Source organism: Pollicipes pollicipes, unplaced genomic scaffold, assembly GCF_011947565.3.
Source record: "Pollicipes pollicipes isolate AB1234 unplaced genomic scaffold, Ppol_2.1 Scaffold_2543;HRSCAF=2982_pilon_pilon_pilon, whole genome shotgun sequence".
NCBI lineage: Eukaryota > Metazoa > Arthropoda > Thecostraca > Pollicipedomorpha > Pollicipedidae > Pollicipes > Pollicipes pollicipes.
The window spans coordinates 70,773-95,600 of NW_023596133.1; the positions used below are offsets into that span (position 1 = coordinate 70,773).

The following is a 24,828-nucleotide window of genomic DNA, read 5'->3' on the forward strand; positions in this document are numbered from 1 at the left end:
CGGCGGCGGCAGCTGGATGCCCGCGCGGCCAGCCGAGCTGCAGCGGCGCACCATCAGCCGGGGGCTCCATGCCGGGCTGGCGTTGGCCGAGCGCCACGGGCCGCTGCCGCCGGCCGGCTGTGCGGCGGCCGGAGCCGGCGCGCAGTCGGCCGGCCGGAGCGGCGGCGACTCACGCGGCGCCGCTGACCGGTCCGGTTCTCTGGTGGCAGCCGACCGGTGCGGGGAGCTTGGCCGACGCTCCACGACGCCCCCGTCGCCGTTCTGCGCACCGGCAGAGCTCTCCTGCGGCTGCTGCGGTGGGCCGCTGTCCCGGGTGTCGTCAGAGAGCCTGGATCGGCAGCCGTTCTGAAGCGGCTGCGGCGGCGCTGCGGCCGGCGGCCGATACTGCGGCGAGGAGCGCTGGCCGCCAGCTGAGCCGCCCTGCCCGGCGGCCGGGGGCACCCGCGAGCCGTTGACGGCCGGCGCGTCAGACAGCGCCGCGGCAGGGCTGCCAAAGCCATTAGAAGCCAATGGAGCGGGCGGCACCTGTGGCGGCGGGTGCTGGCCGGCCGGCTGGAGCGGCGCCGAGGACAGGGCGTGCTCAGGCCGCTCGGTCGTGCTCGACGGCTTGGGGCCGGCCTGCGGCGACGGCGCCCTCCACTGGCGCCCGTCCGCGCCCGCTGGCGCCCGAGCCCACGGCGTCGGCTCCGACGCGGCCGGCTCGGCGTCGGCGCTCGACCGGGCGCGCGCGCCGCCGGCGGCCCGGCGCCGGTGCCGCGAGCGCCGCTGCCGGCGCCGCAGGCCGCCGTCCGAGCGACTCTTGGGCATGGCCGAGCTGATACAGCGCTCCAGCAGCATGTCGTCCGTCTCGCTGTCGCCGTCGCTCGAGGGCATGCTGAGCGAGCTGAGGGAGCTGGTGCGGGAGGGAGAGGCGTCCGGCGCCGCGCCGTCCGGCCGCTGCCAGTCGGCCGCCGCCGGGCGGTCCTCTGGCGACGCAGGAGTGGCTCGGGTCAGTCATCACCGCCGGCACGGACGCCACCAGCCACCAACAGACAAGCAGCTATCGTCAGGCTACTGCTGTCCGCTCGAGCCAGCCAGCCAGTCATCAAAACATACAGGCGTCGTCGGACGATTGTAGCTGCATGGACGCCGACTCAGGATGCATTGCGACTGACAGCAGCGCCGCGCCGCCACCGTACCGCCAGAGTTCACTTAAAACAAACAGCAGGGCGCTGCCAACCGCTGACGGGAGAGTGTGACGCGAACGTAACGCGGGGGTCTCCCTTCAGCAGCTGTCGCCCGCGGCAGCTGCTGAGGGAAGACCCCGGCGGTGAGTAACCCGTGCCCAGCCTCACGGGCTGAGGGGAACACCCCGGCGGTGAGCGGCCCGTGCCGTGTCTCACCGGGATGAGGGGGGATCCCGGAGGTGAGCGGCCCATGCCGAGTCTCACCGGGTTGAGGGAACACCCCGGAGGTGAGCGGCCCGCACCGAGTCTCACCGGGCTGAGGGAACACCCGGCGGTGAGTAGCCGTGCCAGCCGCCTCACCGGGCTGAGGGGAGACCCCGGCGGTGAGCGGTCCGTGCCGAGTCTCACCGGGCTGAGGGGAGACCGGGAGGTGAGCGGCCCGCACCGAGTCTCACCGGGCTGAGGAAGACCCCGGCGGTGAGTAGCCCGTGCCCAGCCTCACCGGGCTGGGGGAAGACCCCGGCGGTGAGCGGTCCGTGCCGAGTCTCACCGGGCTGAGGGGAGACCCGGGAGGTGAGCGGCCCGCACCGAGTCTTCACCGGGCTGAGGGAAGACCCCCGGCGGTGAGTAGCCCGGTGGCACAGCCTCACCGTGCTGAGGAAACATCCCGAGATGAAGCGGGCCCGCACCGAGTCCTCACCGGGCTGAGGAACACCCCGGAAGGTGAGGTGGCCCGTGCCGTGTCTCACCGGGCTGAGGGAACACCCCGGCGGTGAGTAGCCCGTGCCCAGCCTCACCGGGCTGAGGGAACACCCCGGAGATGAGCGGCCCGCACCGAGTCTCACCGGGCTGAGGGAACACCTCGGAGGTGAGTGGCCCGCACCGAGTCTCACCGGGCTGAGGGAACACCCCGGAGGTGAGTGGCCCGTGCCGAGTCTCACCGGGCGGCTGGACGGCAGAACACGATGTCGCTGAGACTGTCGGCCCGCGAGGAAGACGCCGGGCGTGCCCCTCGGTGGCGTACACGGTGGGCACCTCGGGCGGCGGCGGCCGGTGCGCCGCCTGTGCGGGGCCCAGCTGCGGCTCCGGCTCCGGTTCGCCCAGGTCGTCCATGGTCAGATCCGACAAGCTGGTAGCCGTCGAGAAGTTGATGGGCGTGCCCTCGACGGCGTACTGGCGCGGCCGCTCGACGGCCGGCGGCGGCAGCGGCGGGACAGCACGGCCCGGGGGCCCGGCCTCGGCCGCGGCGGCCGCCGCCGCCTGTCGTTCCGAGTACCTGCCGCGCCACAGGCTGCCGTCAGCGACCACCGCTCCACCCGGTCCTCCGACGACGCTTCCAGTGAATTTGTCCCACGCGGCACCGAACTGCGACACGGCGCGCGTCCGACGAGGCGCGTGGCTCACCTGTGGTACTGCTTGACGCTCCAGCTGGTCTGTGCGTGAGCTCCTGACCAGGCGGCACGCACACGGCGCGGCGGCGAGCCGGGCGGCCGGGGCCCGCCGCCCTCCTGCCAAACACAGCCGCCGGCATGCGTCACACTCGGCACGAGGCACCGGCGGCATGGACGGCAGCAGGCCAGGGAGGGCCCGGCGACTGATCGTGAGGCCAGCCCACCCACTGATCGAAGATACCATCGGCCACCTCTCCCCCTCCCCCCCCCCCCCCCCCACACACTATCTGACACAAGCAGCATCAAATCATTCCGAGTCCACACTCAGTTGTTCATGAGCGCGTCAGGCGCGACACGTTGTCGGCACGGCGGTCGCGAGGGACCAGGACACAGCCTGCACGAGTAAACGCAGCAGGCCCACTCGTGCCCGCCCCCGGCAGGTCCACCTCTCAGCGCATGCTCACACCTGGCGCCGCGCCGCGCGACCGGGCCGGGCGCGACGGCCGCCACTCGCGGCCCACCTTGTTCATGGTTTGCTGGATCATCTGCTCGAGCAGGTGATTGTCGTCGGCGGACGAGTTGCCCGAGTTGGACTCGTCCCGTTCGATGAGCGGCGGCGGCGGCCGGCGGCGCCACCAGTCGGACGTCTCGCCGGCGGCGGCGGCGCGGCCGCGCGGCGACACGCGCGCGTAGATCAGGCGAGACGGGCCGCCCGGGGACCGGGAGACGCCCTGGACGGCACGGCGGCGGTCAGGACGCTGCCAGCGCGCCGGCCACAGAGCGGCCACATCGGCCGCGGTCCACACACATCAGTAGGAGTGTCAGCCGCAGTGATGGCCGCCGTGGCCCAGTCAGTACATCGATGTCACTCCATGCCACACGACAGGCAAAAGATTAGTGACCTAAACTAGCCGGAACCAGTAGTCATCTGACCGCGGCGTTTTCACATGCCCATGGGAGGCGCTCCCCTCCAAGTATGATTTTTAGCTGCGCTCTCTCCAATTCCATCGCGCGAGCAGCTACAAACCACATTAAGACATTTCCCGTGTCCACAATTGCTGATACCATGCCTCTCCTTGCGCAGCGGACTCTCGCACCAAGACACTGCAGACCGCTGTACGCAACAAGGCCTGGAAACAGTAGCCAGGATCAAAGCCCACATATAACCACTGCGACAAGCGGCTGACGACCGGGCGCGCTGTGCCGGCCGGCATCTCCCGGTGAGTGCTGACCTTGCCGGCGCCTGAGCAGGAGGCGGCCTTCCTGCCGGGCTGGCCCAGCTGCCGGCCGCTGGAGGAGCGGCGGCCCGGCGGCGGCGGCGGCGGCGGCGGCGCGCGGCCGCCCACTCGGCCACTGGTGGACCTCCTGCGACGAAGGCAACCGTCAGCGCACGGCGGCGGCGCCACCGGACGGCCGCGCGTCCTTCGCACACTATCGCCCACGTGCGCGCATGCGCAAGCCCACTCACACATTCGGATGTGGAGACCGACCGGCCGGGGCGGGCTGACCGCAATGGTTCGCTGCTAAGCCGGGACCAAACGGCTCAGACTTGCACACAGAACACTGCAGCGGCCGGATTCACGACAAAACAAGAGGAACACGACCGTGCCCCAACACAGAATCCTGGCGGCAGCAACGAACGTCGCTGGCCGTACCCCCCCCCCCCCCTCCCCACTGCATGCGTTTGCGCGGCATGAGTACCCATAGAGCTCCATACGAGGCAGTCTTCAGATGAGCCCCCTTCACGCGGTGTCCACCGGCCACGAGCGCCCACAGCGCCGCACCCGAATCCGACCCCCTCAATACGACCCTCCCGACAGTGCCAGCTCTGGCGACCCCCTCGGCACGTCGGCGCGCGTCTGCGGCGTCGCACCGGCTCGGCATGGCCGACTTGATGCAGGCGTAGATCATGTCGTCGTCGTCGCCGTCGCTGGCCGAGCCGCTCTCGGAGGGCGGGCGGCCGTCGGCCGAGCGGCGGCGCGCCGCCTCCTCGCCCGGCCGCTGGTGGGGCTCGTCCGGCGCCGGCACCGGCTCGTCCAGCGTCAGCGAGCTGAGGCTGGTGGCGCGCGAGAACTCGAGCGGCGTGCCCTCCTGGTGGAACTGGCGCGGCTCCTCGGCGAACACGTCCGAGGGAGCGGCTGGCGGCGGGCCACACGCGTCATTGATTACCATGTCACAGCTTCAATGTTTTAGAGAGCTGACCTACTGTTTGTCGTGAATTTGTACTTTGGTAGATACACTTAAAACAAATAACGTCTTCAAAAACGCCAGCGCCTTCTTTTCAAGAAACCACGGCCAACGCCTTCTTTTCGAAACACTTTGCGTTCAATTCGGCGAGCAACTCACCCCAGCACGCGACACCAGCCACGTGTCAATGAATGTGCGCATTTGAAGCCAGCATCCGGCCGCTCAGTTAACGGGACGTGGCACACATCTTTCAACGGAACAACGGCACAGAGCTGACCGCCGTTGTTGCAGTGACAGCGGCGACCGTTGACGCGGCAGGCCTGAGCCCACCGGTCGCTGCAGTGAGCGGTTCGACCGTCACCTTTGGGTGACGCCGACTGGGCGGGCTTGGAGCGCGGGTCGGGCTTGGCCGGCTTGCGGTGCGGCTGTGGCGTGCCCGGCATCTGGCTGGGCGAGTCGGGCAGGTCGCTGGGCGAGACGGCGCCGCTGACCTGTCGGCTGAACGGCCGCGGCCGGACGGCGTCAGTCGCCGGCCACCGGCGGCCCGCGGCCGCGGCCGGGCGGCGTCAGTCGCCGGCTCCCGGCAGCCGCGGCCGGGCGGCGTCAGACGCCGGCCACCGGCAGCCGCCGTCACTCTCCGGCGGCAGCGCGGAGCGCGGCGAACGCGTCCTGAACGGGGAGACCGGCATGTGCCGTCTCCGGGGTCCACATGGATATTATCGCTACCTTACGTGGCCGCGAGGCACGTCATCACCTACCTTTATTTTCGAAACATGGTTCTTTGATTCAGCAAACTGTCGCATAAAATTCAGAATTCGCCATCTTCAAGAGCGCATGACCTCGGAGTCAGTCGACCACAGATCGGCACGCGACGTTACCAGCGTGGCTCACCTGTACTCGCTGGCCACGGAGCCCTGCTCGCCGGCGACGTTGGCGCCGTCCAGGCTGCTTAGCGAGCCGACCGAGCTCGAGCGCGAGAAGATGAGCGGCGTTTCGAGCGCCGAGGCGGACGCGGAGGCGGCCGGCCGCGCCGCACACCGCTCGGCCGGCAGCGGCGGCGCCGACTCGCGCAGGTCCAGCAGCGACGGCGCCGAGCTGAAGTTGTACGGCGTGCCCGCCTGGCGCGGCGTGCCCTCGGTGGCGTACGTGTGCACCATGTCCTCGTCGAGCGGCCGGCTGTCGGCCGGGCATGCCGCCGCCGCCCGGTGGGGCCCGGCTGCCGGTGGTGGTGGCGGCGGCGGCATGAGCACCGACGCCGGCGGACCCGACGGCGACTGCGACAGCTGCTGCGGCGGCGGGGGTGGCGGCGGCGGTGGAGGGGGCGGTGGCGGCGGAGGGGGCGGTGGCGGCGGCGCCGGCTTCTTGAACACGGCCGTGTCCTCCTCGCGGCCCTCGGCGTAGCGGGCGCTGAAGTCCGTCAGATGGTCGCTCTCGTCCTCGTGCGAGGACGTGCTGAGCGGCTGCGCCGAGCCGGGCCGCCCAGCAGCCAGCTCGCGCGGCAGCGAGCCGGCGCGGTGGCGGCGCGCCCAGCGGCCGCCGTCGCCGTCAGGCGCCAGCAGCAGGCGGCGCAGCTCCGGCTCGGATACGCCCAGCCGCTGCGCCACCTCGCGCAGCACGGCGGCCAGCCGGACCCGCTCGGCGCCGGCCGGGTGGGACCAGCGGCCGCGCTCGCCGCCGGGGTCGGACGGCGCGCTGCGCACCGACTCGCGGCTGGCGGCCAGCGGCGGCCCGACGGCCGGCTCGGGCTCGCCGCGCCGCGGGCAGCCGGCCGTCTCGTCCGGCCTCGCCGCCAGCAGGTTCTGCAGGGCGGCGCCGCTGCCGCTGGCGATCATCTGATGCGGGCTGTGCACGAGCGCACGCAGCCGCGGCACGGCACCCAGCCGCCAGAGGGCGCGCTGGTCGAGCGTGCAGCGCGCCGACAGGTTCCAGAGCGTACCGCAGGCGTTGCTGACCACGGTGAGGCTGGGCGAGTTCAGGTGCTGCAGCAGGGTGGCAATGCAGCCGTGCTGACGCAGCACCTGCCTGGTGACAGAGCACACGGCCGGCGCCGGTCAGCTGGCTACCAAACGGCAATCGTGCAGGGGTGGAGGAGTAACAGAAATATCGGGCTTAAGTGGAGAGCGGGTGCTCTCTAAGGGCCTTGCCAGCAGCAACTACGTGACGGCTGTTGCAGATTTTCATCAGCGACGCACGCAAAAACAGTTGTTGGTAAATACAGGCGAAGCATTGAGACCATACCCACTCAGATGACTCCCACACATGGTGTCACATGGTCCTGCCACTTCACCCCAGGCAATCAAACTGCCCTCAAGTAAGCCCCAATCCTGAGCCGTCATCCACCAGCACAATTCAAGCACCGACTGTCCGGTCTGTTTTAGACCATTGCAACCATGCCAACGTAGATAGCGTGCTCGCAGCGTGGAAGCAATCACAGCATGTGATTTCGCAGGAGTTGGTACTTTTCACCATTGTTATATATTCGGTCTATATAAAAATCTTCGCTGCCTCAGCGAATAAAAGTCGGCACCAAATGTTCTTTTGCAAGCCAACAACAGGTAAAATGTTCAAAATCACAGACATTAGAAACTGAAAACACACATATAACACAAATGTAGTGCCTTGGCAGCCTGGTCAAGGAATTAAAAACATCTGCGCACACCCTCCCGACACAAGCCAACTTTGATTTAAAAACAATGTTGACACACACACAGCACCTGGAATTGTATCAGAATTCACTTGCGCACTACGCACCTGTAGTCCTCACGAACGGCAATATGACTAGAGATGTTCCTGAGAATGCCGCCACCGTTCTCCACGATGGCAAGCGTTTTGGATGGCGACTCGTAGTTGAGCGTTTTGACGATGAAAGACAGCGCGTTCTCCTCAGCACAAATGTCCGCCTGCAATGATGACATACGACTCTGAAGACTGCACCAGACACACAAGGAGCAGATAGTGCAGCAAAACAGACCTACTGAAACACCTTCCTCACAACACAGAGCATCAAAATCTGGCCATAGAGAAGTGACCCACACTCCCAACATGGATGAAGCATCTCAAGCAGATTCATTCTTACTTACTGCGAGTTCCCAATACCATGATTTCCACGCCGTCCTTGACCAGACAAAACTTCCCAGTTCCACTGCTCCTGCCGCCCATCATCACGCTACGTGATTGCAAGCATCCTAGCCATTGAGTCCTCGTTTTCTCTGCCCTCCATCTTCGCCTATCTCGTGCAGACGCCGCCGCAGAGGGCAGTGGCCGGCACCGGCACAGGGCAGTTCAGCCGCACCCCACCGCGGGTCGCGGCCGGCCGCGGGCGCCAGCTGCCGGCCGGCCGCCGCTCCAGCCGCACCCCAACGCGGGCCGCGGCCGGCCGGGGTGCCAGCTGCCGGCCCGCCGCCGCCGGCCGCCAGCTCACCTTGTTGAGGGCGCAGTGGGCAGAGAGGTTCCAGAGCGCAGACAGCACCGGCTTGAGGGCCGGCTCGCGGCGCGTGGCGAGCGCGGCGCGCGTCAGCGCAGTCACGGCGCCCGCCTCACGCAGCGCCTGCTTGCTGGCCGAGTCGGCGCGCCACGACAGGTTACGCAGCACGCTGGCGGTCACCTGTCCCGGCAGCCACACGTGGCACGGTCAGGGACATGGCTGCACGGTCGTGGACACGGCCGCATGGTCAGGGACACGGCCGCACGGTCAGAGACACGGTCGCACGGTCAAGGACACGGCTGCGCGGCCAGGGGCACGGCTGCATGGTCAGAGACACGGTCGCACGGTCAGGGACACGGCTGCGCGATCAGGGACACGGCTGCACGGTGAGGGACACGGCCGCACGGTCAGGAACACGGCTGCACGGTCAGGGGCACGGCTGCACCATCGTGGACACGGCGGCACGGTCGGACACGGCTGCACGGTCAGGGACACAGCCGCACGGTCATGGACACGGCTGCACGGTCAGGGGTACGGTCGCACGGTCAGGGACACGGCTGCACGGTCGGGGACACGGCCGCACGGTCAAGGACACGGCCGCACGGTCAGGGACACGGCCGCACAGTCAGGGACACGGCCGCACGGTCACGGACACGGCGACACGGTCGGAGACACGGCTGCACGGTCGGGGACACGGCTTCGCGGTCAGAGACACGGCTGCACGGTCGCAGACACGGCGGCACGGTCAGGGACACGGCTGCACGGTCGAGGACACGGCTTCACGGTCAGAGACACGGCTGCACGGTCGCGAACACGGCGGCACGCTCGGAGACACGGCTGCACGACCAGGGGCACGGCTGCACCATCGTGGACACGGCGGCACGGTCAGACACGGCGGCACGGTCAGGGACACAGCCGCACGGTCAGGGACACGGCTGCATGGTTAGGGACACGGGTGCGCGGTCACAGACACGGCGCACGGTCAGAGAAACGGCTTCACGGTCAGGGACACGGCTGCACGATCAGGGACACGGCTGCACGGTCGGGAACACTGCTTCACGGTCAGGGACACGGCTGCACGATCAGAGACACGGCTGCACGGTCGGGGACACGGCGGCACGGTCGGGGACACGGCTTCACGGTCAGGGACACGGCTGCACGATCAGGGACACGGCTGCACGGTCGGGGACACGGCGGCACGGTCAGGGACACGGCAGCAAGGTCGGAGACACGGTCGCACGGTCAGGGGCACAGCTGCACGGTCGGGGACACGGTCTCACGGTCTGGGACATGGCGGCACTGTCGGGGACACGGCTGCATGGTCAGGGACACGGCTACACGGTCAGGGACACGGCAGCACGGTCAGGGACACGGTCGCATGGCCAGGGACACGGCTGCACGGTCAGACACGGCTGCATGGTCGGGGACATGGCCGCACGGTCGGGGATACGGTCGCACGGTCAGGGACACGGCTGCACGGTCGGGGACACGGCGACACGGCGACACGGACGCGGCAGGGAGTGTCTCACCTGCACAAGCTCCTCGCTGGGTGAGTGAAGCTGCGTGACGAGAGCGCGCATGAAGGCGCGCTGGCCGCACAGCAACGCCTTGCTCGTGCCGTCGCCGAACGTCAGGTTGGTGAGCGCCATGCTGGCGAACCTGCCGCCCGCCGGCCAGTCGTCAGACGCGGCGCCCGCCGGCCGGTCGTCAGAAGCGGCGCCCGCCGACCGGTCGTCAGACGCGGCGCCCGCCGGCCAGTCGTCGGACGCGGCGCCCGCCGGCCAGTCGTCAGACGCGGCGCCCGCCGGCCGGTCGTGGTCGTCAGACGGCGGCGCCCGCCGGGCCGGTCGTCAGACGCGGCGCCCCGCCGGCCAGTCGTCGGACGCGGGCGCCCGACCGGCAGTCGTCACGACGCGGCGCCCGCCGGCCGTCATCAGAAGCGGCGCCCGCCGGCTAGTCGTCAGACGCGGCGCCCGCCGGCCAGTCGTCAGACGCGACGCCCGCCGGCCGGTCGTCAGACGCGGCGCCCGCCGGCTTAGTCGTCAGACGCGGCGGCCCGCCGGCCAGTCGTCAGACGCGGCGCCCGCCGGCCAGTCGTCAGACGCGGCGCCCGCCGGCCGGTCGTGGTCGTCAGGACGCGGCGCCCGCCGGCCGGTCGTCAGACGCGGCGCCCGCCGGCCAGTCGTCGGACGCGGCGCCCGCCGGCCGGTCGTCAGACGCGGCGCCCGCTGGTCAGTCGTCGGACGCGGCCGCCCGCCGGCCGGTCGTCAGACGCGGCGCCCGCCGGCCAGTCGTCAGACGCGGTGCCCGCCGGCCGGTCGTCAGACGCGGCGCCCGCCGGCCGGTCGTCAGACGCGGCGCCCGCCGGCCGGTCGTCAGACGCGGTGCCCGCCGGCGGTCGTCAGGCGCGGCGCCCGCCGGCCGTGACCCAGCGGACGCGCGGCCCCAGTGATCGTCCATGCCACGACACAGCGCTAAAGCTCATACACGGTTTACACGTCCGCACGCATTCACACAGGCCAACACAGCACAATACAACGCCCCAGGAGCCTGGGCCGCGGGGTTGCCTCAGGCCGCCCTTGCCCCCACCACTTACACTCGGCGCAGTGTCGAGCACAGCCCACAATTGGCCCGCCATTGCTGAGCCGGCGCCTGACCTGCGCGTGTTATCCCCACCCGTGGACAATGTCATGCCTGAGCCGGGTGTGTGGCCCGGGGCCGGGGGCTGACCTGCCGGTGGTGCCGCCGGCCGGGTGAGTGTCAGGCCCGGGGCTGGCGGCTGACCTGCGGGTGGTGCCGCCGGCCGGGTGAGTGTCAGGCCCGGGGCTGGCGGCTGACCTGCGGGTGGTGCCGCCGGCCGGGTGAGTGTCAGGCCCGGGGCTGGGGGCTGCCCTGCGGGTGGTGCCGCCGGCCGGGTGAGTGTGTGGCCCGGGGCTGGCGGCTGACCCACGGGTGGTGCCGCAGGCCGGGTGAGTGTGTGGCCCGGGGCCGGCGGCTGACCTGCGGGTGGTGCCGCAGGCCGGGTGAGTGTGTGGCCCGGGGCCGGCGGCTGACCTGCGGGTGGTGCCGCAGGCCGGGTGAGTGTGAGGCCCGGGGCCGGCGGCTCACCTGCGGGTGGTGTTGCAGGCCGGGTGGCCGGTGGCCGGGCCGTGCGTCTCGTGCTCGGCCTGCACCAGCTCGGCCAGACTGTAGAGGCCGCCCAGCTGGCAGAGCGCGCTCCGCTGCTGCTCGTCGAACGACAGCTTGACCAACTCCACCACCGCCGCCACTGGGTGCTGATGCAGCGAGTCTGCCGGCCAGGGAGGCAGCCGTCCGTGCCGTGCCGCGCAACACTGATATTTGATATAGAGTATTCATCACAACTGCTCTATCTGCACAGTGCTACTGCTTCTGGAGGTTCCCGGTCCAGCACGCATCATCACGCAAGACGCCGCATCCAGCAAGTACCATCACACAGAACGTCCCACCGAGCACATACCATCACACTGGGCGTCCCACCGAGCGCGTGCCATCACACGAGACGTCCCATCGAGCACATACCATCACACTGAACGTCCCACCGAGCACATACCATCACACTGGGCGTCCCACCGAGCGCGTGCCATCACGCAGGACGTCCTACCGAGCGCGTGTCACCACACAGAACGTCCCACCAAGCGCGTGCCATGACGCAGGACGTCCTACCGAGCGTGTGCCATCACACGGGACATCCAACCGGGCACGTGCCATGACGCAGGACGTCCCATCAAGCGCGTGCCATGCCGCAGGACGTCCCACCGGGCACATACCGTCCAGCAGCACCGGCTGGTCCTGTTCGTCGGCGCGCTGCCACAGGCTCTCGGTGAAGTCGCGCAGCTGCTCCAGCAGGCGCAGCAGGCGGGCCTCGCGGCGCGCGCGGCGGCCGTCCGGCTGCGCGCGCACCAGGTTGTGCAGCGCCCGCGCGGCTGCGGCGCGCACCTGGCGACGGCGGCAGCACGGTCAGGGGCGGGGGTGGGGGGTGGCGGCTCGGCACCACCGGCTCTCTGACCGGCGGACACGAGCGACCGGCTTCTGCAGTGTCCACGGCGCCGAGATAAAGCTTGTCTAGCGCGGAGCTGCGTTGGCATGACAACACATTTGGAGCTGTGCACTGAAGCGCAGCAGTACGGAGAGCCAACGCGTATCATACGAGTAGGCCAACTTGACGCTTAAATGGCCACAGAAAATTCAGGAGCATCAGTCCTTTAAAACATCACTTGTTTAACACACATCCAATGTCACTATTAGTCACCGGCACGCTCGTCATTAACAGACGTGATCACCGCGGGTGTTAGTGTCTTGTGTTCCCACCTGTCTGTGTGGCCGGCGGGCGCCAGCGCCGGCGGCCGACTGCGGGCAGTGGATCAGCTGATCCAGGGCCGGCAGGCAGCCGGCGCGCCGCAGCGCCGCGCAGCTCTCCGTGCTGGACGTCATGGTCAGCAGCGTGCTGCTGACCAGCTGGTGGTCGGCCGAGCGCAGCAGCTGCAGCAGCGAGAGCACCAGCTCGGCCCGGCCGCCGCCGCTGGCCGCCAGCTGCTGGCCCAGGAGCCGGCGTCAGCGCCAGCGGGACGCCTCCCTCCCTTCCTCCCGACCCCGGCCACGGTTCGATGATGAAGGCCTGACGCCGCACACGGCGGGGACCCGGGCCCGGCGCCCGACAGCGACGCATCGGAAAGCGACGCTTGCATTTCCACACCAAACTAGAGCTGACATATCGACGGCATCTAGGTACGGCAGCGACCCATGCGCACGTTCTTTCGACATCCCAACATATTGCCACCTCTGCCCTTTCATCTGTATTGCTGGTTTTCCAGCGCCACCTCCGGTGCCGAACAGCTGTTACCTGAGCCGGGCTCGACTGGGAGGAGGTTCTGGAGTCCGGCGGGTCACTGGTCCAGACAGCGCCGGCCGGCTGGCCAGGGCCCGCCGCGCGGTACAGACGGGGGGCGCCGTCACCGCTACCAGAGCTCTGCTCATCCGAGGACGACGACAGCGACTGTCGGAAGCCGAAGATGACGCTTAAGAGCGGTACACAACACCCAGCAGCCGCTGATGACATTCAGCAGCAGCACATGGCACTCAGCAGCCACAGAAGGCACTCAGTGGTGATGGCCTACACTCAGCAGCCGCAGATGGCACTCAGCGGTAATGCCCTACACTCAGCAGCCACAGATGGCACTCAGCAGTGATGCCCTACACTCAGCAGCCACAGATGGCACTCAGCGGTAATGCCCTACACTCAGCAGCCACAGGTGGCACTCAGTGGTAATGCCCTACACTCAGCAGTCACAGATGGCACTCAGCAGTGATGCCCTACACTCAGCAGCCACAGATGGCACTCAGCGATGATGCCCTATACTCAGCAGCCACAGATGGCACTCAGCGGTGATGCCCTACACTCAGCAGCCACAGATGGCACTCCACGGCGGTGTCTAAGCTAATACACACAGTACAGCTCGATAGCACACCCAATTCAATGGCGACAAACACAGCCTCGCAGCCCTACCATACAGAGTACTCAATAGCAGCTTAACAGCGAGCTAAGCATCGGCATGCGGACCAAGGACAGCTCATCCACAGTCAGGCACATCGCTCAAATAAAGGCTCAAACAACGAAAAAAGACCAACATGTCCACACAACTGCACACACGAAACTTAAAACCGATATCATCATACTGTGAAATGAGGAGAGGCAGACCGTACTTATTGGTTAAACACTTACGCCGGAACAGCATATAAAAACCTGATAAATCCAATGGCAACGTTTACGTTTCTGACGGCTACTCACCATGGCATCCACCTGCTGACGAAGTCGCACTATTTCTCGATCGATCTGCTCCAGCCCGGTCTTGGTAGCCGCCTCGGACGCCGGCAGGGCCTGATTGTCGCTGGCACCGCCGTCCTGTCAGAGGGGGCCGGGGTCAGAGTCACGGACTCTCTGAAGGGTGAGGGTGTGGGCACAGCCGGCCGCCCAGTACTCACTCTCAGACTGCCGGCCAGGAGTTTGAGCACGGCAGGAACGTGCGTGCCGACCAGCCCAGTCCGAGAGGCGCCGGACGACAATCGTGTGATAGCGCTCTCCGGCCCAGGCCGGACGACACAGCCGAAGCCAGGCCGCGGCCAGCTCACCTGGCCGGATTCGAGGCGGCGGATCTTCTGCTGCAGAGCCGCCATCTGCTCGTAGAGCCAGCGCTTCTCCTCGTCCTCGGAGAGCGCTGTTCCGGCCATCGCCCTCCTGCGGGCAGGGCCGGAACGCCGCGTCACCAGACGTCGGTCAGCCGGCGGCGCGCCCGGCACGCGACCACCGGCCGCGGCTCCACCCACCACACCGTACCGGGCGTGTCTGATTTTTAAAATATCAAAATCGTTTTGTTCAAATCATCTCTCTCGAATCATGTTGTTTTTGACGAGGTTGTGTGAACGAACGGACGGTTGATAACGTGCAAATGTGGTCACGTTGTTGTCATGTCTTAATATTCCATTCATACTACTGTTGTTATTGTATCAAATCAAACAGTACACCACTCGTTGGAATAATCCGTTAATATAAGGAACTGAACTGAATTGAACTGAACACCAGGCGCCTGCCATGTCCGTTCGGCAGAGAGAGACGCTTGTTTGACAATGGGCGATATCCAGACGGCGGTGACGGAGGCTCTGAGGTCGGATCAGCAGAGCCCGGCTCACAGCCGCACGCCTTATAAGCAAACAAACACGCTAGACGCACAAGCAGGTGGTCAAACTCAATGACAGCCCGCAGCATCGCATGACACGTTTTATAACGTCCTTCTGCGAGGGCAGCTGCCAGGAGAAACAGCCATCCAGACGGTGACGTTTTCACCTAGTTTCGAAGCCAAAGTCATTTTTAAATGCGGTTAAAACTGGTCACCCACCGCGGCCACCTGCAGGCATTAGATCAACAAAGGCCAATCAACCCAACAGCTTCATTCATCAGCTGCCAACATGTAGTCAAGCAAACCACATATTTAGGAAAGCTGGTCATCCTTCTCCTCTGCTCATGGCCTGACAAACTGACAAACAATGTGAATACTGTACCTCTGGTCTTCCAGCCTGGCTATCTTTCTCATGATCGAGTGGCGGAGTGTCCTCTTGTTGCTGCCTGGAGTGTCTCCACAGTCATCTGGCAAGGCAAAAACAACTGCTAGATCTAGCGAATGTGGTTTGCTCTTTAAATGACCTTCAAGCTTTCAGAGCAATCATAAACTGGAATACAATGTTCTGGCCCTCTCTACAACAGCATAATATCCTTCGCACATCAGCAACTTTCCTGAAACATACTGTGAATATTCTGAAGAAAAGCCCATTCATAAAGGCTGCCTGACAAAAACATTTTCAATGTCTGAACTTGATTTGCCAGTAGGGCATCAATACCATGGTATTCCATTAACATAGCACATAACATTAACTTTTGAATTCAAGCATACTTTTGGTAGTCATTGGCATGAAGGTTTCCATGCCTACTGACAGATTGGCAGCCATTAGGATGCAAGTAAAATATACAAGTCAAAATAGAGTAGCACCAAAGCAAGAGCCTTTTGAGCACCAGAAAACAGCAATCTATGGCTCACACCACACACCACTACATCTTACACTGAAGAAAATGCTAGCAAACTGTGTATTGTTCATGTGATGGCATAATATAAATGCTGATGATATCAGCCTCTTTAAAGTGGAGCCTAAGCAGCTAGAACAGATGCAAAGACACGCTTAAAAAGTCATAAGGAAATCCAACAACCATCTGCTGCAACACTGCTTTCCAGACATGTCATCAGCCATGTTCCTAATATTCTGATATAACTATTTGATAGCTGAATAAGTCAGTCAATGGCTGCCTTACTGCACAATATTTAAATTAGACAAATGGCATCACCACTTCATGTATCTGTAACAAGCAATCACAGTAATTCAGCCACACAACAGTCTTCATGGCCACTGCCCAAGTCCTAAATTTGACAACTAACAAAATTGTGGGCTCCAAAAGAAAAAAATGGCATATTTCCTTGACTCCATCTCAAGACTACATACAGTTTTGGCATCACAAACCCCAAGGAGCATTTCCTATTGCCCACAGCTGACACATGTTGAAAGAAATGCATACTAACATGTTTCAGTACACACCATGTTGTGAACATGCAGTAAGTAGGGGTACAGACCTTGTCTGGAGGTGGTAGACTGCTCCAAGGCAGTAGCACTTGTATTGCCCAGTGTCTCTGCTTGCTCAGGCCTGTCTGATGAGTTCATGATGAGCAACAGCAGCAACCATAGGTGAACAAGCAATCTGCAAAAAGATAGCTGTCACTGAACCTATTGTTCCAAAATTGACTTGCTATAGGCTGTGCAGGTGCAGAAAAATTCAGCCTGACAACAATTATATGACATTCAAATGCACTTTTATTTTGCACCAATAGTCAAAAGGAATTTTTGTCTGGAGAAATATTGCAATAGAAGATGAAAATAAGCCATTAAAAAAGGAGAGCCATGGTCTGGTAGCTAGGTGCACAGGATCTCATGAAGGAAGTGAAAATGTGTATCTCTGTGTATCACTGTTAACCATATCCTTATTATCAACTTTAAAACAAAATGTAGTAGCATTTCACATGCATCCATGCTATACAATAGTGCCTACATATACATGAGTACATGATATTCTTCTGCATTCATGTGGTCACCACTTTTAAACTGTAGAATGCCTCACATGTGGTACAGCCAATAATCACATGACAACTGCTTGGGGAATAATTTAAAGAACATTAGTAAGATTTAGAATCTTAGTAGCTGTACATGAAAACTATGTCCAACTATGGAGGATTTCATGTATGATAAAATGAAATGAATGTGATCTCAGGGTGATACAGATCAAATGAGTCAAATATTACAAAATATCCTTGAGAAATGATATCTCAGGGTTTGACAAACACCACATAATTTGTGATCAGCCTGTGATGCATGTCTTGATGATTAACAGTTAACACAGCCATGAGTACATTTTCAAAATGTACAAATATATCAACATAGAAATGTTGACATAGAACATTCTTGACATGGAAACTTGAGCTGGATTTGTAAAAATAAACTGATGGACATCACTGTTCCTGCATCCACAAATAGCCATTGCCATGGCCATTGCAACTTTTGGATAAGAGAGGCAGCCAGCTGCACTTAAACTCTCACCAGACATATGCAATTTTAATGTTATCACTCATAAGTGATTATGGTGATTTATGCCTAACACTAGTCAACTGGAAGACCCACCAACTTTGTTTATTACAGTTGTGCAGACCTAGGATTGCAGTCAGAATTTACCACAGAGGTGAGGCTACCACGATTTGCGACAGAATGGGACGCAAATTTTTACGAGCGAGTTCCAGACCCATCGACAATATCACTCACTACTAACAGACGAACACCCTTCCGTCGCTTATAGGTACAGTACCTAGCGCATCAATGAGCCATCATTGTTGATTTGTCCTGGTGTTTCGATTGTTTCAGCTGCATAACCTGTATATTCACTCGGCTATTCGCTACTCTTGTTCTAAACAACCAGAGCCTTGCTAGACAACGGCCATGGACTCCCTGAAATCAACTGCACCTAGTGCCCTCCTCTGATGATGCAGTTGCAGGAGCGCGTATTTTTGTATCCCAGTCGGATAACTTTTATTAACAAAATACCTCAAGATAAACCTGAGAGTTCTGGCTAGCCGGGATTTACCTGCAGTGCTGCCAGAATGCTACCAACTCGCATAGTGATAAATGCTACTAAATCCGAAGGCATCCAGTATGCATGAATAGTGCTATATAGTTGGTCTTTTTTTAAAACTCTGAGGAATCAAAATTCCAGGTAGGGCGCATATCTGGAGATAGAAAAATGGTGTGATGAATTGCGATGGACTGAAGCAACATCATGCATGGTTGCATTCCCCGTGTGGAGGGGAGGGCAGGTGCGCAGCCAGTGCCTTGGCAATGGGAAGCACAGGGTTGACAAAGGACTACCCGCTGATAGAACTCGCCAAAAAAAATCGCTGGGTACAGTCCGTTTGCATGCATTAACGGTACAAGACAACCTCATCGCACAAAAAATTACTTGCCTCTGCGCTTCAAACATGTTGAATGCAGTTGTTTAACACCCAACGGCAACTCGTACATGAGAGAAGTCACTCGGCACGCGAAGGACCGCTGTCCTGTCGCCGTGCGCACCGCCGGGGGCGCAGGTTCTGGTTGTGCGGGTGGATCGGTCACTGATTCGTGCGTTGAGGTGTGCTTGAAACAAACGGGCAAGATCCGCAGGTTCGCATTGCTTATGGGCTTTGAACACAGCGATAATAGTTCGCAATTCACACATTTGGCGAGGCATTGCAAAGTGCAGGTCATCCCGCGTGAAAGAAACGTCATACTTTCGGAGGCCAGTGAACTACACTGGAACGGAACTTAACTGCTTTCAAAAGTCTGGCCTAGTAACAGCTGACCCCTGGCCATAAACTGAAATACAGCATCTCACGTGCGAGATGACTAGATCCTGCACGGTGGTCAGCAGCACGATCGTGCAGGTCAAGATTGCTGCGTGAGACCGATGTAGGAGAAAACGTTTCAGGCGGCGGAGATCGATCAGGCTGCCGATGCATTTTTTCAAACTACATCAGTGACGTATGCATCCCAATTCAGGTGATGGTCAAATAGCACGCCCAAGTTTTTTCACGGCCTAATTCGATAAGGGGAAGGAAGGTTGCGCTTAACATCGGATGTAAGGGTTCGAGTAAGGTCATCGCACTGGATCATATGGGCGTCTGGCGCGTGCAGGCTGAGGTCGTTGGCGAAGATTATAAATAAAAGAGGACCAAGAGCTAATCCCTGGAAGACTCCTATGATGTTGGGGAGGGGCTAGGAGACCTTTCTGTCACCAAAAGAAGAAGGATGCACGACTGACTAGAAATGACCAGAAAGATAGGGGAAGAACCAAGCGGTGTCAATGTCACAGACATGCAGCTTGGAAAGTAGTTGAGGAAGAGGAAGGACATCAAAACATTTACTGAGATCCAAGAGGCGCACGAGTGAAAGATGGCCTCATCCATGTATATATATATATATATATATATATATATATATATATATATATATACATATATATATATATATATATATATATATAATAGAGGAGCAGAGTACAAATACAAACATCATCACGTCCACACCCCACACAACGCGTCATGGAGGGCATGACCTCGTGCAGCCCGCCCAGGGTCGTGCCAATCACCCGGAAACCAAAAGCCCCACCCTGGGGCGGGTGACGTGGGACGTCAGGTGGCTGTCCAAGACCGGTCAGGTTGGGTGCAACACGTGGGCCGACATTAACAAAATAAGCATTCATCTCGTCCGGGAGGCGACAGTGAGATTGTGAGCACCGCTCCCCCCCCCCTCCCTAACAGCGGGCGGATAATGCGGTTACAGAAAACTGCTCCCCTGATCACGCAGCCTCTCCTCAATTTCCGCCCGGCAGTCACGCCTGATCGCCGACCTCACCCTCTGGTTCACTCGCGGAAAGCCGGCGATCTCCCCTCGCGACGCAACACGCCCCTCCGCCATGCCATGAGGTCAGGGGTCACCGGGCTGAAATGTTCAATTTTCAGTCAAAAGTCATTAGTGATACAAATTACGTAACGTAGTTTTGAGCATGCAGCGTTTGAACGAAAGGTGGACGAAAATGATAACGCATTTGAAAGAAGTACGTTTGAACAACATCATATCGTGCCTTTAGAAGGTACTTCAGGCGGGTATTTCACCTGTGCAATTTTTAGACTGATGGTGAGAACGGATTGGCCTTTACAGCGCCGTGAATTAATGCCAGAATCTGATGTTCCTTAGAGGGATGCATCATTTCACGCTGTTCGTCTCCCTGATGCAGGGGGCCTTCTGACGCGCTTATTGGAACCCAGATCGAAGAACCCTCATTGACACAATAACATCCATGATCGCCGCAGGTGGTCCAATAACTGGCACATAGACTCAATTTGGTTTAGCGGGCACGTGTTGGAATTGTGTTGGAGGGCCCACCGTTCAGTACTAGGGGCCCTAACTGGCATAGGATCCTTCCATTGCCTCATTGTAAACAGCCATCATGAGTTCTCGTGCTTCCTTTCATTGTCAGAGAGCACCGTCCAACGCAAGAGACCCTCTATCATTCGGGGTCCCGTCCTCGCCTCTGATGAATAAATCTTCCGCTGCCCGACGTGAGGACCTTTGTTGACACAGAATACCCTGTTAGGCATTGTGGGCCTCTCAACGATACAGGTACATACAGGCCCCGTAGTATAGCAGGGACCCCAACCAGTGTAAATCGCGGGCCCGGCCGCGTCCCTGCTCGGGAAATGACCGGAGCTCAGACTGACACGGTGCCGACGATTCGGTGTTGGTAATCTCTGGCCGAAACAAAGGAACGCTCTGTCTCAGGGGTTCCCAATCACTCGGGGTGACAATTTCTGCAAATTATTGGGGGAACCGAACCCAACCGAACCGAAAGACCCGACATTCCCCCCCCCCCCCATTTTCCCACGGGGATTTAGCCCACGTTAGTTTGATTAAACACAGTATATGTTTTAATCTTTGTATAATTTATGTCTTTAATTTAAGCAGTATGGAAGTCATGCAGGGTTAGATCCAGACAGGCAGGCACTGACTCACGCATCTCTTCTGATCGGCACTTAAAGGCGCCCTTTTAGAGGCCACCTTAGGGCATCGATGGCACTCTTCTATGGCGGTCCATTGGATGCGGCACGCATTTTGGTTGTGGGTGACGGGGACACAAGGTTAGCCATGAAGGACTTAGGTCATCCCCATATTCCAGAGCTTTCACTTTACCCGCACAAAACCGAGACGCCACTACGCAGAAAGACCAAGAAAGATAGTATTTGCGATACGCTTATCTTTTACCCACCTTTTTGGGTAATATTTCAGCTAAAAACATTGGGGCCAAACTAACATGACAGGGGGGGGGGGGGGGGGGCGGGGCAACTCAACATTGAAGGGCCAGGGTCTCACAAAAAAATACAAATCGACACCCGTGGTGCAGAGGCCCGCTAACTGACATTCGAAATCACAGTCCCACGGGAGGGGGCCACTAATGTGACCTACAGTCAGCCCTTTGGGGCCGCTCAGCCAGCCTTTGGGGACCCTTCAGCCTTCCAATCGAGCCCTTGATCTTTGGTATAGAGAGACCCTTCGGCCCCTCTTCGGGCCTCCTCAAACCCCGCTCCGACTCGGGGCCACTTGCCGCCACAGGATCCCTGTTAGGCCCTGTTCCCCTTGACCGACAAAGGGAGCCCCTCATTGTGACAAGGACCCCGAACATTGCAAATCGCGAGCCTCGGCTTCGCTCGTGGTTGGTACATGGGTGTCAAGGGCTCAGGCGAACACGGAGCCGACTGTGTGGCTTTCGTGTCGAAGCTCTTTATAATAGGGATAGAGAAGACCAATAAGACGGGCCCCAACAGAAGTTCTCTGAGTGACATTTCTGGTCATAGGAATACAGATGGAGGGCCGGGCTCAAGTCCAATTGGACTGTTGATTTTGGGTCCCAAGCCCCTTTCGGCCCCTCTTCGGACCTCCTCAAACAAAGCCCGTGACCGATTAGGGGCCACTAGCCAACACATGACGCTTTGTCAAGCACTGTGCACCCCTGACGGACACAGGGACCCAAATACAGTTTCAGAGACACAGACCGATGCAAACAATAGCCCACGGCCTTGCTCGGGCTTGGAGAGTGGACGCCGTGGTCTAAATTGACAGGGAGCCAACTGTTCAGTGTTCGTGGGCTGCGGCCGACTGAGACACCCGAACTGTCTCAAGGGATTCTCAAACGGTACAAGGGGGACCTCTAACTGATATTTAGGTCACGACCCTACGGGCCGAGATTCTTTATATGACCTATAGCCAGTCCTTAGGGCCCTTACGCCCTCCAACCGGACCTTTGATAGTCGGCTCAGTTAGGCCGCCCAGACCCTCTTCGGGCCCTCATCGAACATTGCTCTTGGTCCGCTAGGGGCTCCCTTGTGAGCACTGGACTCTCTGTTAGGCGCTGTGGGTTCTGACAGATACAAGGGCCCAACCTAGTGTAAATCGCTGGCCCGGTTTTGTGACTCATTGGGCAGCTGGTCCCTTAGGCCAATACCGACACGGGAACCGACGGCACGGTACTGGTGGTGCCTGACCAACATATAGAATCATATCGACTTAATGGGTCCTCGAACGGTGCAAAAGACCCTCTGACTGTCACCTGGGGGCTTGTCCCCGCAGGTCCAAGGCCCATGATGACGACTCCGTCCTGGCCCCTAGTGCCCTTAGGCTCTCCAATCGGGTCACTGATCGTTGGCCTCGGCGGGGCCCTTTTCGGACCCCTCGAGTCTTCGGGCCTCCATCTATTCGAAAAGAGGTTTCTTATTTCCGTGCAGTCAACCACCATACGCATTATCCGCCCGCTGTTAGGGAGGGGGGGGGGTGGGGAGGCGGTGCTCACAATCTCACTGTCGCCTCCCCGGACGAGATGAATGCTTATTTTGTTAATGTCGGCCCACGTGTTGCATCCAACCTGGCCGGTCTCGGACAGCCACCTGACGTCCCACGTCACCCGCCCAGGGTGGGGCTTTTGGTTCCGGGTGATTGGCACGACCCTGGGCGGGCTGCACGAGGTCATGCCCTCCATGACGCGTTCTGTGGGGTGTGGACGTGATGACGACTCCGTCAGGCCTCCAGCGTCCTTAGGCTCTCCAATCGGGTCACTGATCGTTGGCCTCGGTGGGCCCTCCAGACTTTTCGGGCCTCGCGAGTCTTCGGGCCTTCAGCTATTCGAAAAGAGGTTTCTTATTTCCGTGCAGTCAACCACCACACGAAAAATATGCACCCTGAAGAAAGTTTAGGGGCTCGTCTTAGACCCCACAACAGCCATCAATGGCTTCCACTAGTCACTCTACCATTTGCTCAGAGAACCCGCATTCCGCAGCCACTGCCCAATTAGCTTCAAGACGGCATGGGGTAGCCACCTATTTCATGGCCTACCAATAACGTATTCAGCGTGGGGGATATAGGTAGGTACCGGCATATAGCGCTGGAAGGAGCAGAACGGCATATTCCTCGTCAATTCAATCCTCACACATCATTATTTGGTTCAGCAGGGGCGCTGCGGGCTGATGAACGACTCAAGTCCCTCATGTGCGGCGCGCTCAGAATCATTTAAGGCTCGGCCCTGTACAACACACGCACGTGCGCTACAAAAGCGTGAGAGAGACAAACAAACGGCAAACTCAGTCCACGCACGCTGCACCCTGGCGCTCAGCTCCGCCCGCTCGGGTGGGGCTGTTCCCGACGGTCCCGGTGCCGCGGGGTCGGCTGTCCCTACCGGTCCCATTTAAGCAGTGTCGGGCGTTCTCGACGCGACGAGAGACGCAAACCACCTGCTGGCCAGTGTGAAACACATGGGTGTAGGAGCAGGAGGGGTAGGGGGCCACGGCTCCCCACTTTTCATGCGGGGAGGTGGGGGTGGGGGAGCAATGTTAGCTGGCCCCCACTTTTTCAAACTTAAGCTCCGTTAAGCTTAATTTGTACTACGTCAAACACGCGTGCCGATTTACCAAGCTCACTAGCCATCTTCCTCCAACCACGCCGGACACAAATGCTTCATATGGTAAATGGCAGCATCCTATTCTTGCATGCACGGCGAACGGATATACTCAGGGGCAAACCCGAGGCTCCTCTAGTACCAAAGGCTCCGTTCCGCCTTTTTATATAGTCCCGGTTCTTCTGCATGGCTGCTTCCATCCGCAGTACATGTCCACTGTATCTAGAATGATATGATGCATCTCTTTGTGGGTTCCAGGGGACCCGCACCGTGGGTCAGAATGACAGCCGAAATGCATCCCAAGCTGGGACAGAATGACCGTTCAGCCCTGGACCGGCAGTGCTAATGCGCTTCCTAGTGTTCTGCCTACGGTCCCTTGCCCGAAAACCGCGAGGTCTCTCAGAAATGTTTGATTGAGTGAATTAGGTCAAACATAACAAAGCGAAACCATACTCGCCTGAAAACGCACCTTCTTTTGCAGAATCGACGGCGAGATAAATAACATGATGAAGGTTTAGACCACGCCCGCTTGTAATCTCAGGAGCAGGAGCAGCGATGGCCGGGATTACAGCTTCGCAAAACCGAACAACGCTAGCCGCTGCAGGCAACACCAAGCGGCAGGCGCCTTACGCGCAAGGACGACCGCCGTGAAATAATGCTTCCGAAAGTCTGTCAAAATAGATTTGAACTACCAAAAGGTTAGACTGGGGGATATGTTTTTAACAGTTGTGAGGATGTTCTCTGGTCAAATTAACATTAACGGCAACACGGTAATAGAGATTCTGCCTTTAATCTTCCAGTTCCAACATCAGATCCCACCATAACTTTGTGGTGCTGTAAAGGCTAATCCGTCCTGATCGTCAATATAAAAGCCGCACAGTTAAAACAAACGCCCGGCATACTTTTCAAACGTGCGAATTATATTTCCTAAAGGGTTAAAAAGTATTTCTTATGCGCCATCTTTGTCGTCTGCCGGTTGGCCACCACGCAATGTCAGCCGAGCGGCCACCGCCTCTTGGC

General features: G+C 60.2%; 1 protein-coding gene and 1 long non-coding RNA gene across 2 annotated transcripts; both read right to left on the bottom strand.

Annotated features, from left to right (window-relative positions):
* Positions 1 to 499: 499 nt before the first annotated feature.
* LOC119097720 (adenomatous polyposis coli protein-like) lies at positions 500 to 15,275 on the bottom strand. The gene is made up of 22 exons (XM_037220696.1): positions 15,243 to 15,275; positions 14,316 to 14,421; positions 13,975 to 14,088; positions 13,030 to 13,182; positions 12,582 to 12,719; positions 12,090 to 12,125; positions 11,957 to 12,023; positions 11,277 to 11,457; positions 9,698 to 9,827; positions 8,166 to 8,348; positions 7,496 to 7,644; positions 6,571 to 6,766; positions 6,104 to 6,204; positions 5,831 to 5,920; positions 5,636 to 5,752; positions 5,106 to 5,242; positions 4,570 to 4,695; positions 3,790 to 3,800; positions 2,571 to 2,674; positions 2,176 to 2,442; positions 774 to 892; positions 500 to 525 (listed from the first exon to the last, which is right to left on the bottom strand). Exons 1-22 carry the CDS (start codon positions 15,272 to 15,274, stop codon positions 500 to 502), a joined length of 2,583 nt encoding a protein of 860 aa, XP_037076591.1. The 5' UTR covers position 15,275.
* Positions 15,276 to 15,285: 10 nt separating this feature from the next.
* Positions 15,286 to 17,805, bottom strand: LOC119097617 (uncharacterized). The gene is made up of 3 exons (XR_005094169.1): positions 17,641 to 17,805; positions 16,361 to 16,485; positions 15,286 to 15,327 (listed from the first exon to the last, which is right to left on the bottom strand). It is a non-coding gene; the product is annotated as an uncharacterized LOC119097617 (long non-coding RNA).
* Between the last annotated feature and the right edge of the window lie 7,023 nt (positions 17,806 to 24,828).